General features: G+C 44.9%; 1 protein-coding gene across 1 annotated transcript in view; it reads right to left on the reverse strand.

The window, feature by feature from the left end:
• ryr2a (ryanodine receptor 2a (cardiac)) overlaps nt 1-14,296 on the reverse strand; it is a 116,997-nt gene that overhangs the window by 79,218 nt on the left and 23,483 nt on the right. Inside the window, exons 2-8 of the mRNA XM_086140256.1 lie at nt 10,044-10,250; nt 9,715-9,819; nt 3,815-3,889; nt 2,563-2,641; nt 2,226-2,338; nt 1,069-1,168; nt 366-462 (exon numbers count right to left, since the gene is read on the reverse strand). Coding sequence (XP_085996382.1) covers nt 366-462; nt 1,069-1,168; nt 2,226-2,338; nt 2,563-2,641; nt 3,815-3,889; nt 9,715-9,819; nt 10,044-10,250 — 776 coding nt within the window. The remainder of the gene's footprint in view (nt 1-365; nt 463-1,068; nt 1,169-2,225; nt 2,339-2,562; nt 2,642-3,814; nt 3,890-9,714; nt 9,820-10,043; nt 10,251-14,296) is intronic.

Below are 14,296 nucleotides of genomic sequence, written 5' to 3' on the forward strand. Positions count from 1 at the left end.
AAATTCTAGATGTGTACATCTAAAGGAGCTGAACTTCCTATTGAGCATTTCATTTATTGCCTGTCCTGGAACACTGGAGATGCATCCGGCGCACGACGTTCCACAGCAATGTGTGCACTCGTGGGGGCGGAATGATTCATCCGTCAAACCTCGGCGGCCGGATTAATGTTCTTGTTTGACGACAGAGGAAAACCTTGTCAAAGCTCCGCTGCCTGAGCTTTGTCTTCTCTTGGAGAGGAGCGGCAGAGATGTAGCACCAAAACATCTCTTTTTTGAGTCCCTCCATGGAGTGCTATAGTCCTATTTACCAATGGCAGCAACCAAAAAGTGACACTTTGATATCCTCTGAGACTGGAAGAAGGTACCTTCTCTGCTGCTCCCCGTGCTCCCCTGATGGAACAGTCAGACATTCATCCATGTGGCCATGAAGGAGACGCAGGACATCGCCTCCGATGAGGAACCCTGCAGACGGGAGAAGGAGTGCCATTGGGGCAACATGGAGACCAGGCATGTTAAGAACACAATCATCTGGAGAGAAACCTGGTACCATCTCACTGTGAGGCTGGTAGTGACCATTGATCCACCATATCTCCACAAAGAGGAATCACTAAATATAAGCAGAGAATTATGACCGCTAGCTTGTTGTTTCAAGTAGCAAAAAAACACATGTATGTCTGTCTAATGTCATAGCTTAAAACCGAACAATAAAATACATGAAGAAAAACTAGGAGGTAAACCTAAACAGGTGATAATTCTCTTGGAATAGGACCATACCCTCTCTATCATTGTATGGTTGTACTTGTCGTGTAAGTACAGGGTAACATCAAAACACTAACAGTATGTGCGATTGACAGCTCCTAACTAAAATATTTTGTGATTTACTGGTCTCAAATATGCGGTGAAAAAAGTGTGCATAAGCCTGCATGGGTTGCAGATAAACACAGTGCACTTGAAGTGTGAATCCTGCAGAATAAGGTGCAAAACACCAGTGAGCCCAGCAGATGTGCAAACGCCAGTTGCGCGGTAGATAATGTATCCACCGTCATCCTTCACCCCGGACGAACGTACCCTGCGCCACTTCACTGCCCGAACAGATGGGGGCGACGCTCCACAGGGTCTGCTGGAAGGCTGCGTCCACGTGGAGGCTGCCGTTTCCGTAGGACAGATGCTGCAGGGCAGAAACAAAAGCCAAGAATGACAGACACACGAGAAGGCCAGTAGATCCTGGTGAAGATGAGGTAAGACTAGAAAGGACAGCACCTGATTCAAATTGAGATTTCCATAGGAGGTGTGATTTATCAACAATTTAGCATTTTCTAAAAACATTGAATACACCATTAGTGCCATCATCACACACCCGGTCCTGAGAGTTATCTTCATTGAATCCATTATCGCCACTTTGGGATTTGACTCCAGTCCCTTCATTAAAAGTCGTTTTCTTACAGAAACACTGGAGGAAATCATCTCCAGGACTTTTCTGTGGGTCTGTGAGTTTGCCCTTCTACCCCACAACCAATGGATGATATATATGTGTGTGTGTGTGTGTGTGTGTGTGTGTGTGTGTGTGTGCCTGTGTATACACAAACCAGGGGTGGGCAAACTACAGCCCGCAGGCCACATCCGGCCCGTTAGTCTTTTTAATCCGGCCCATTGAACGGATCCATTGAACGATTGGATCAATGAATGGGAGCTCAAACAGGAGATTAATTCATTTTTGGAACTATTTCAGAAAACCTGAGAATTTTCCTGAGCTGAATGACACAGATTGGCTTTGTGATTTAACCTTTACTGTGGAAATACTGACACACATGTATGAGCTGGACGTGAAGCTACAAGGGAAAGAACGTTTGTTGATGGAATGCAAGCAAACGTCAGAGCCTACAAAACCAAGCTGGTTTTATTTTCAAAGCAAATGTCAGACAATGTTCGGACAAATGTTGGACGAGTTACTGTCCAATATGCTATTAACAAATGTGTTTTTTTATGCATTCTATCTTGTACTGACCCGGCAGTCTGTCAAATGTTAAGTCAATGTAGCCCCTGAGCCAAAAAGTTTGCCCACCCCTGATATAAACACATGTATAGTCCTTGTCTCTCCAACAGGGTTTTTGGCCTGAAAACGTTGAAGACCCCTGAAACGATCCATGACCAATCTGCTGCGTTTGGATCCATCATGTGTTTTATAGTTCTACCAGCAAAGCTGAGGAGTCACGGCTGCTACTGACCAGATATCTCTCTGAGGAGACGCTGACAAGGATGAGGTCATCTCCCACTCTGACCTTCTCCCCCTCAGATCGCTGCTTTGATGCTGGGTGGATGGTCCACCAGCACGCCTCGCCTGCGTCACAAAACACACACACGCGCGCAAAGAGTGGGAATATAAAACGACACAGGTTTCCTTGACTCATCTCAGGTCTGTCTGGAATCTCGTGTAGCTTTTCTCCTGTGAAATGGCTCTACGAACAACTCCAGGATGTTCCAGGAGACCCCCCCCCCAGAGCACAGAGTTTGTGCTACATCAGACAGAGAGAGAATGTGTTCTCTCTGGATCTCCGTCCCTACCTGTGGTGTCTTCCTGCAGCCCTACGTCAAAAGCCAGCTTGTCTGTGGATGAGCGGGAGGTGGACAGACAGCACAGGTACTAAACGGACACACAAAGGACACAATTGTGACCAAATAACTTAATGGGGATCCCTATCACCCGTTGCTGTGGCAACAACCACTTTACTCTGCCTAGGGGACCGTCACAAATATTCATCGACAATTTATCACCAAATAACTTCTAAAAACACAAGAGACATGAACCGGGCTTTGACTCGTGTTCATGCCATACATCAGTGGTCCCCAACCTTTTTATCACCTCGCACCGGTCAACGCTTGACAGTTTTATCGTGGACCGGGAGTGGGCTGGGTGGGTACACGTCGATTGTTTATATTGCGCCTGTAATAATAAACGTGAATCCACTGTGTACTCTAATGCAACTTTATGAGCAGCTCTCGCGTAGCATTGCGGCAACAACATAACATGAGTATGATGAAGGCTCCATTGCCTCATTGTCGCATATTATGCAGAGCGGCTCGGTCTGTGGGAATCACCTGTTACAATAAATCCACATTTCAAATAGAACTCCTGGTATTGTATGTTAGAATCTTTCTTTTTCTTGGAAGTTGTAGACTCTTCTTCTGTCTCTTCACTAGACCTTCTCACCTTGGAAAAGAAACGTTCCGCCTGATGTCTGTGTTTTTACTCTTTTTGCTAGCCTTTGGGTTACATTTTTGGCGCCCAAGTGACCGAGATGTAACCAGGAGATTCCGGTCATTTTTCAAAATAAAAGATTTTTCAAAATAAAGATTGTTCAGATACAGATAACAAATCCAAAGGAAATAATTGATTATTTTTTGGGCAGCCCACTCCCAATTGATCCACGGACGTGTCAGCACAGAGGTTGGGACCCACACGGCAAGAATGGCAACAATGGAGTTACTTATTGCATTAAATATCCTCTCGGAATAATTGTTAATATAATCTGACATATTCCTATTATGATAATGACCGCTGACCACTCTACTTGTGTGGTTGAAACCCAAGTACATTTGGATTTTACATCTTGTGTAGCTGCATTGTTCAAGATCATGCTCGGTTACTTTCCTGACACGTTTCTCCGAGGAGTAACTCCAAACCAGTCAAAGTTCTTTCGCCATTCCAGCTGACTCTGATCTTCAGACCTTGACCTTTCATGCCACATCAGATCTGACTGGGAAATGTTGAGTATTTTCACAGAAATTGTGTCTGTGTGTGTTTGTGAGAACTGACCATTCCGCTGTAGGAGTGTCGCAGCAGGACAGCATGTCCGTACAGTAAAGTGCGATGGCCTCCACCCTGGGCCGACTGTGGGGACAGAACGGACATGAGAGGGAAAAGGTTCACATGAGGAGGAGGAGTGAAAAGAGGCTGGACACTGAAAACAGGGACAACAGACATGAATAAAACAGGTGTGGGCATGAAGAGAAGGACAGGCCATTTCAGGTGTTCTCTAACTTTGACCTGTCTTAAGTGGACTGTTTACTCCTTCAAATATTCTCAACGGAACCATGCGCACGACATTAAAAGTGGGGAATGCGGAATTTGGTGCCTCAGATATTTGACCCTTTTAGCAGGCAGATTCTTAATATGGTCACTGAGATGATACCCGAACCACCAACTGGCCCAAAGGACTGATGTGTTCAAATCAGCATTATGGCCTCTTTAAGGATGAAAACCGTTTCCAACACGCTGTCCGTTTGCCCAGACATCTCCAAAAAGCTGTGCTTCAAAGACTTATTGTGCTGAGCTTCCCAAGAACAACTGCACGGAGCAGACCAACAATGACCCTGCAACATGACCGTATCCAAGTGTCCCTTGATACTTCTTACATATTGGTTCTTCACTGAGGGTGGGTCCTCGAGGTTTTCTGGAGGACTATCTAAGTGGCTATGAAGGACTTTGGTGCTCATTTTACAGCCAAGCTGTAATTCTCCCACTTGTTCATTGTAACCCTCAACTTTAACGCTCCAGGGAATATTCTTGAATGAAGACCATGCAACCGTCTGTTTTGTTTGAATGTTGAAAATTTGGATCCTCGAAAAGTTCTCTGATCGGTCAGAAATACCTGCCTGTAGCTTTTCATGCTCTGCGCTGGGATTGTCCTGTATATGTAGTTCAAGCAGCCTCCATTTTTGTTGAGAACCTTAGCTAACCGCCATGAAACCTTGCCTGATGCGATGAGGTAAAACAACCAAATCTCTGCCAACCGATGGTTTTGCATTTACATTGTTGTTTTCTCATCGTGCTCATCCCTCAAGACAGAGAGAGCAGGGAAACTTGGTGTAATCACACTGCTGTTTCAGGGGAGAAACCATCACATCTTCAGATCCACACAGATTAGCCACTAGCTCCTGGATGACAAGGAGGGTTGTTTGTGCTCTTCTGCCATCGGAGTTGATTGACAAATGGGATTGATCAGTAAAATACTGTACTGCGCTACTACTGACACGCTCATGACAGGAACATGCATCCACGTGCATCACCTCCCAAACTAGAGCTGCTAGAATATTCTAATTCACCTCAATTTAGTAAGTTAGTTTTTTAGTTGGTTTCTGTTGAGATAAAACTTTGTCTTTTCAAAGGCTTCACTTGGCATGAAATTATCTGCTACTGGATAAAATAATTGAGACTCATTATCAATAATAATTATGGTTGCTGAAAAAAACAACAACTGCTAATTGCAGAAGGGAGACTGAACAGTGAAGGTAAACGGACAGGTGATTGAATGAATCAACTGATTCATTCATACCTTCTTCAATGTTCAGCAGCACTCTTTTATTCATCCATTATTTTTCTATCCCACACTCCAGCATTGTTGAAGCCAATCCCAGCTGTCATTGAGTCATTCACCCTGGACCCTGATGACAAGCAACCATTCACTCTCTCACATGTCCTTTCACCAACATATGAGGATGGTTTGGCCAAAGATGATGAGGCATCTAATCAGAGGAGAGATGGAGTCATAAAGATCAAGGGTCAAACAGTCGAGGACATTGCTGAGCAACCTCTGAGAAAGGTAAAGGGGCGAGAACCACACCTTAGGGAACAGTAAGGAAACACCAAGGACACAATGAGGAAACACCAAGGATACACTGAGGAAACACCAAGGATACACTGAGGATACGCGAGGATACGCCGAGGAAACACAGAGGAAACACTGAGGGTACACTGAGGGTACACTGAGGGTACACTGAGGGTACACTGAGGGTACACTGAGGGTACACTGAGGGTACACTGAGGGTACACTGAGGATACACTGAGGATACACTGAGGATACACTGAGGATACTCTGGCACACTCCAAGGGTTCACCGAGAAATCACAGAGGAAAGGTCATGGATACACTGAGGATACGCGAGGAAACACGACGGATACGCCAAGGAAACACCGAGGATACACCAAGGATACTCAAAGGGTTCTCCAAGGAAGCACAGAGGAAACACCAAGGATACTCCAAGGGTTCTCCAAGGAAGCACAGAGGAAACACCAAGGATACTCTGAGGTAACACCGGGGGCACACTGAGGATACAAAGAGCATAATCCAGCATACTCCAAGGATTCACCAAGGAAGGACAGAGGAAACACCAAGGATACACTGAGGAAACATCAAGGTTACACTGAGGAAACACCAAGGATACAAAGAGCAAACACCAAGCATACACTGAAGAAACACCAAGGATTCACTGAGGACACACAAAGAATACCCCATGATACTCCTAGGGTTGACTGAGGAAAGAATCAGCTTATCTTAACTTATGTTACATTACCACTTTGTGTGTGTGTTCAGTAAAGATTTGAAGCAACCAATCCAACACCTCTTTGGTAATCATCATCTAGAATGTAAATACTAACTCAACAACAGCCAGAGCTCAAACACCAACAACTTCATTATAAATGAAACTGAGTGACCAATCAGAGCCACGGGGCGTGGAGGTAGGTAGTCTTACCAAACAGCATTCAAAGCTTGTACCGATCCTGAGATTGCTCGTAACAGTCGAGGCTCAGGTTTGCTGCCCTTTAAAAGACTCCTGCTTGTAAATTCATTGTGATCGTAAAAACTACATGGTGTACTGAAGCTCCTTGTCATCTTCTGGGTTTTGTCAGCCAATCTGTTGTCGCCCAACGCCGGAACCAACCTTGGTTCTGGCATGGTTCTCCTGCAGTCCTAAACATTGATCATGAGCATATAGAATTTGCCCTTTTCCAAAAGTACAATTTGATAGTGCCTTTAAATATTTTCCAAAGACAGATTAGTCCCATTTCCAGTGCGAGGAGAGGAATGCAATGATGTACATGTCAGGGCACACTGGCAAGAGATCATCACACCCTCTGACATGTATGCTCTCCTCTTAACAAGTGTGAGACAGATCTATTTAGTCTTCATTCTTTGAACGTTATGGCTTTAAGAACATGCTCAGACACGTTGATCTTCAGTTCATTGTTGGACTTCATCTTTCCCCAGACACTTCTGGATCCTCCAAGTCCTCTGTGAATTCTGAAGTTCATGGTGGTATCGCCTCCCTGCACGAGGGCTGGCTTTTTTCTGGGCTGTGATCAAGATGACTCATTTCTGAATGTGTGTTAGATAATAAGAAGATGTTGATATAATGACAGCATGCAGTAGATGGGCTCTCCAGGATATTTACTCGACCATGAAACCAATGGGGTTCAAATCAATCATTATATTTTTGTGGGTTGACAAGGTCACCGGGCCATTAGTGCAGAAGCAGGTCTTACGGCACATACTGTGGAGCTGGAATACAGCAGAAGACACCAGACAGCAGGAGACAGACGTATGACCACAACCACCACAAACACAGACAGCGCGTGCAGGCAGACCTACCCAAACTTCCACATCTACATGCTGTGTGGAGATGAGAGAGAGGAGGAAAACATGAGTGGCTGCCATCCTTGTACAGACAGAAATCAATCCATTCATAAATTCATGAAATAATATAAACAATTCATATTTTGGCAGGGTCTGTTGTATGTAAATGTGTAGCTCAGTGGAAGAGCACGAGCTACGCATGTATGAGATCTGGGGTTCAATCCCGGACTGTAAGTCGCTTTGGATAAAAGCGTATGACAATAATTGTCATAGAATACATCATAGAAGTTGTTGAGCACAAATCCATCCTCATTGGAAGTGACTGGTCATTAGGAGAACTACCTTACTGGAGGAGTGCGGTGTGGACTCCCAAGAGTTGACCTGAGTGGCTTCAGCCCCTTAGAGAACAGAGATATCTCACATTTCAGAAATGGTGTCTTGACCCCCCCCTCCGTCCCGAGCCTTGGTCGGACTCTTCAGTAAGGTGGGCAGGGAGGAGCCTACCGGAGATCCTCCATCCCACAGCCTTTGCATCTACTGGCTAAATGGGTTTAGTTTGGGGTCACCCACTTGCACTGCTAGCACCAGATCTTTCCTGCTCAGTTCTTGTCCAATGGAGGAACATAACATCGGGTTCAACAAAACATCTGTGTGTGTATGTGTGTGTGTGTGTTAGAAAGAGAGAGTGGGAGATGTTGACAGAATAAAAAGACCAGATAAAAACACTTGACAAAATGAAATGCAAGTTATGATGGACCTGACGGTCACATCCTCAGGTCATCAGGTCCTGTCTCCTGGGTGTGTGCACTGTCTCACCCATCTCCAATGGATGAAGTTAACGGCCCAGAGCTACCACTCCTACCTCTCATCACATTCTGGACAACAAATACCGAACTGACAAGTTTCCACAATCTGTGGGTCAACGCCTCCAGAAAGAATCCATTCCCAATAAATCAGATTCATTTTTATATCTCTCACAATTAAAACAAAACATCAAATAACTCTTAAAACTTGAAAATTAATATAACAATGTTACCGTCCTTTCACCAACTATGATACTGCTCATGATATTAACCCCATCAATTGATCAATCAATCAACTGATCAAACAAATTGATATTGCCACCAATAAATTGGCAAAATGAAATTGTGTTGCTCTTCAGCTTTTCAGTCCAGGCCATGCATGAAGTTTTCAAAGGTATTTGGATAGTAATCAGTATTAGATAGTAGTATATCGATAATGTTTGGTATTCAATAGTATTATACGGATAGCATTTGGTATTAAATAGTATTGTACAGAGAGTATTTGGTATTCCATTTGATAATATTGTATTTGGTATTTCTTAGGATTATACACATAGTATTTGTTATTCCATATGATTATACAGATTTGGTATTAGATAGTAGTAAATAGATAGTATCAAAAAGATTTGGTATTTGGTATTCCATAGTAGTGGTATTAGACAGCACTATATAGGTACTACATCTTCTGGCGAGCAAAGGCTGACACCACCTGCTAGCTGGTTACTCGCTAGTTACTAACATGTTCTCTTTGTATACTTTGTGTCTGTATGCTGTGCTTGAATGTCAGGAAAGTGGCCTTCAAATTAGTATTCTTCTTCTTCTTCTTCTTATTATTATTATTACTATTATTATTGTTATTGTTTTTATTATTACAATTATTATATGAATGATATGGTTGGGGCTGTGGGAGGGACAGCGGGCGGGGCTGGTTGGGGCTGGTTAGGGCTGGTTGGGGGCTGGTTGAGCACAGCGACCTGCCAGCGTGTGAAGGGAATGAGGCTGAACTGGCCTCAGTCTCAGCGATCTGGTGATCTTAATCTCGGAGCAGACTGGCTGCGGTCGGTTGGGTGTGTGCGCTGATCACCGTTCAGACTGCAAATACATGCAAACATTGCCACGACCAATGAGAAAGAGGAGGCGGGAGAAAGGAAACGCCCTCAGGGGATGATCTGTTTTTATATACCTCAACCCAGACATTTGCCATTACCCTTTACATTAAATATGATATGGCCTTTCTGGTCGAGATACGCTCTGGTCCCGCTGCCTCATGCTGGATGCCTTTTGGTGATGAAGACAAGTTCTCCTCAGATCCAGCAACACAACCAGAACGCGCGACACAATCTCCCAGAAGTGCTGTGGACACACTCCACTTTACTACTCATCTGCCACCTTCCACTGGTGCACATTGTGGGGTCTGCTGCTGAACCAGAGGCTCACTGGACAGTTTGTCCACAGTGTGTGTGTGTGTGTGTGTGTGTGTGTGAGCATATTGATACTCACCCCGTCAGCTTTCTCCTCCGTGTTGGCCAGCATTTCCTGCAAGGCTCGAACCGACAGTGACTGCTCCAATACAAAGGTGCAAATGGAAAGATCTGGAGGCACATTCTGAAGACAAACAGTAGGAGAGCTTTTACGAAAGTAGACTCATCACATTCTACTGCATTTATTCATGTATGTACATGTCTAGTAGTTGAGGGCCGGGAGGATCCGGATTAACAAACCATTACATCGTGTGTTTTCTGTGCTAACCCGCTCACTCACTGTCCACACTACCACTCAGTTCCTGCTGTGGTGAACGGGTTAAGCCCATCAGGACTCATGGCCCGCACCAACAGGCCGCTACTGGGAGTGATGGTGGACCGGACCATGCTGCTGCCGTGTGCTGACATCTCAGCTGGATGCTGACATGAGGCCTTGATTCGAGAGGCTCTGACTACCTTGGAGTTGGAGATGGATTCAAGGAAACACAGCCTGTTTCCGAAGCCCTCAGCGGCCAGGCAGAGTTTCTGCTGCTCCTTGTGGATGGTGGCTGAACACTGCAGGACCACCTCATCGTCCTGAAAACACACGCACACACACACACACACACACACACACACACACACACACACACACACACACACACACACACACACACACACACACACACACACACACACACACACACACACACACACACACACACACACACACACACAGAGTTAGAAATCAACATTCACTTTCTTTTCAGGAGGAATGTTCTCCTCGGTCTGTTTGCTCTATGAGATAAAGAAGATCCATCAACAGAACGCTCACAGCAAAGAGAAGAACAAACGCTTACAGTAATTAAAACCTTAAGACAATATTGTCTGTGCTCACGTCCTCATCTGATCAGTGGGTGCCTCAAAGGACTGCAGCCTTAGTCCCCAATATGCAGCTCAGATTCCCATTTGCAGGGAACAGAGCCTCGCAGAACCAAGACTAGAACCTCAAGAAGATACAATGTGAGCTGCTCAATCTGTCACTCCACTCTGACAGAAACTACTACGAATAAACTCGCGGCATGTTAATTCATCCATTCATTCTTGATGCTTCTCCTCTAACACCATGTTTCCAGTGGAAATTAAACACTGATGAAAAACACTAATTGCATGATGTCCTCTTAAATAATTGCTACTCAGAAATAATCCAAACATTCACGTTATCAGTTTAAAAAGCACAACAAACTGCAGCACTAAAAACATACAACAATTATTATTAATACCATCATTATTATCATTATTCCTGAAGTGTACGTTGTCCCAGGTGGTCCTGTAAGTTTGTTTAGTTCCAGAAAACGAGGATCGGTTTGCAGGACGGTGCTTTGTCTTGTTTTACTATCCATCCATCCATGCATCTTCAGCCGCTTATCCTCCCCTCAGGGTTGTTGGATGCTGGAGCCTATCCCAGCAGCCGTCAGGCGGGGTTCACCACTCAATTCCAGGGTTCCATACAGACAAACAACCATTCAGTCATTCATTCAGGGCAATTTTGCCATTTTTTTTTTTCAATTAACCTTCATGTTTTTGGACGGTGGTAGGAAAGCGGGGAACCCGGAGGGAACCCGCGCGTACACTTGCAGAACATGCAAACTCCACACAGAAAGGTCTCCTTGTCGAAATCCAACCAGGGTCCATCGTGCTGTGAGGCAGAAGCACAGACCACTGCGCCACCATTATTACCCCTTGTTTACTAATTATTAATAACTGATAATAATAGTAATAATCCCTTGCGGGGAAATTCCCTCTCTGCGTTGAAACCATCATGGATGAACATGAGCGGCAGTCTGCCGTCCACCAGCGCCAGGCGAGCAGTTCAGTGTGTTGCTCAACACTTGGACACACTAGGAGGAGCCGGGGATGGAACCAGGAACGTTGGGCCTGAAGGACACTGGCTCTACCTTCTGTACCGCGCCACCCCTTCTTATCATTATTACCACTATTGTTACTCATATTATTGTAAAAACAAGCAGACACGATGTCGACGTGGCATCATGTCAATGCATTTTGCATTTAATGAGATTGATTTGACAATTAAAGGGTCTGCAAGGGTCTGATCCACATCTCCGACATGGAGTGAAGGTCTGAAGATGTTTTGCTTTGGACCTCCAGTAATCTTTTTTCCTGGACATACATTACCATGACATTTTTACAGCTTCTGTTTCATCATTTATGAGAAGATCCTGGAGAGCAGGCCAGAGTGGAGATTCCCCTGAGGGCAGTTTTAGGTGTGTGTCAGAGGCAACTTGATGAGGACGGAGAAGAACACATACAGGTGTGCTTTGTGCAGAAGGACACACACAAGTCTGGAAATATCTGCAAATTGAATACAGGAGTACGGCTCCGTTTGGGGAAGACTGAAGTTGTCTGAATCCGCTCTGGGAATCCATCAGTCACACTGGGTCTTAATTATTTCCTTGTGTGGGCAGAGGGAATACCATCAGAAACACACACACACACACACACACACACACACACACACACACACACACACACACACACACACACACACACACACACACACACACACACACACACACACACACACACACACACACACAGGGCCATGTGAGGTTTGCTCAAACTGGTGTGATGTCTCAGTGATACAATGTCTGGCGAATAGATCCCACCTACACACACTTACATACATGCACACACACGGAGTGCGAGAATGGATGGTCGTCATTAGCTGCTCAGTGATACATGGGGATTTGCCCCCCCACACACACACACACAAACACACCATGAGGTCTGGTGTGTGTCACGGGCAGTTTTCATTCCTTCCTTCTATGGAGTGAGGAAGAGAAAAGGAGGGAGCGATGAGGAGAACGACTGGGACAGAATGTGAAGTGGAGATATTTGTTTGTTTACGTATTTTTCAGAGGGACGGGAAGCTGCAGTTCCTTTGATAGCCACCAGGGGCAGACTCCTATCACTCAAGGTCGGTGGTGAACAACATCAGGTCTACATTCATTCCATTTTTTTAAATTTTCCCTCTATTCTATATCAGTGTTTGATATGCAAAGGATGAAGAATGATACGACCTCTCAGATTCCGGTGCTTGATAGGAGACAGTGAAACTACTTCTCTGACGGGGTTTGACTCTCCTCTCAGCCGAGCACTGAATCTGGAACTGAACATTTAAAGGTCCAATTTGATGAAACAGGTTTCCAAACTTTTAAAACCTACTTTTGTCTTTGTCCTACTCCTAGTTTGGGAATTAGGTGGACACCTAATGGTTCCTGCCAGGCAAAATGTATATGCAGGTTTAATTTTGTAACCGAGCTGACTGATCCAATGTCTCCCCTCAGACCGGGTCAGAGGAGGACTGAACAAAAACAAAGTAAAAATAAAACCTGGCTGATCTTATGTGAAGATAATTTCCACAAAGGGTGGAAGTGATGTTGATGGAGAAGATGTTCATGTGTCTTCACATGATTCTAATTTGTCTGCGTGCTGAGAGTTGGAGGCAGAACGGCTTCCCTCTTAGGCTGCATCTGCCCTCCTCCCACACACACAGAAATAGACAGACATAAATTAGCATGTCTTCTGTAACACACACACACACACACACACACACACACCTTCACCTGCATAAAACCATTATGGAGAAAAAAAGTGCAGACATGCATAAAAGCACATTAGAGTGGACAGTCGAAATTCCATATCAGACAACAGCTTGTTCACCGGCAGCAGGCGACAAGGACATGAGGACATCGGCGGCTGGAGAGATAAACTACCTGCCGGCCAAAACTAGCGGTTTTCTCAAGCTGAAGGAAAACAGGAACAACAGAAAATCCCAAATGTGAGAGTCCATGGCCTTATCCTCTTTATATAATACATGCTTTTCTGATTGCATACAAACATGCATGCAGGCACTGAACATGCTTACACACAGACACAAAGACACACACATACACACACACATACACACACACACACACACAGAGTTAAAAATCAACATTCACTTAGACCTAAAAAAAAACATATGACAGGGTTCCAAGAGAGGAGCGCTGGTATTGTATGGGGAAATGTGGAGTGACAGAGAAGTATGTTAGACTGGTGCAGGACATGTATGCTCGCTGTGAGACAGTGGTGCGGTGTGCTGTTAGGGTAACAGAGAAGTTCAAGGTGGAGGTGGGACTCCATCAGGGATCAGCTCTGAGCCCCTTCTTGCTTGCAGTGTTGATGGACAGGCTGACAGATGAAGTTAGACAGGAATCTCCATGGACCATGATGTTTGCAGAAGACATTGTGATCTGTAGTGAGAGCAGACAACAGGTAGAGGAAATTCTAGAGAGGTGGAGGTATGCTCTGGAAAGGGGAGGAATGAAAGTTAGTCGCAGCAAGACAGAATATATGTGTGTGAATGAGAGGAACTCGGGTGGAACGGTGAGGCTACAGGGAGTGGAGATCAAGAAGCTGGAGGATTTCAGGTACTTGGGGTCAATAGTCCAGAGCTATCCAGAGTGTGGAAAAGAGGTGAAGAGAAGGTCCAAGCAGGTTGGAATGGGTGGAGAAAAGTGTCAGGGGTTCTATGTGATAGAAGACTTTCAGCCAGAATA

Source organism: Fistularia commersonii, chromosome 33 (assembly GCF_037954325.1).
Source record: "Fistularia commersonii isolate RoL2024-O1a breed Wild chromosome 33, RoL_Fcom_v1.0, whole genome shotgun sequence".
NCBI classification, from domain to species: domain Eukaryota; kingdom Metazoa; phylum Chordata; class Actinopteri; order Syngnathiformes; family Fistulariidae; genus Fistularia; species Fistularia commersonii.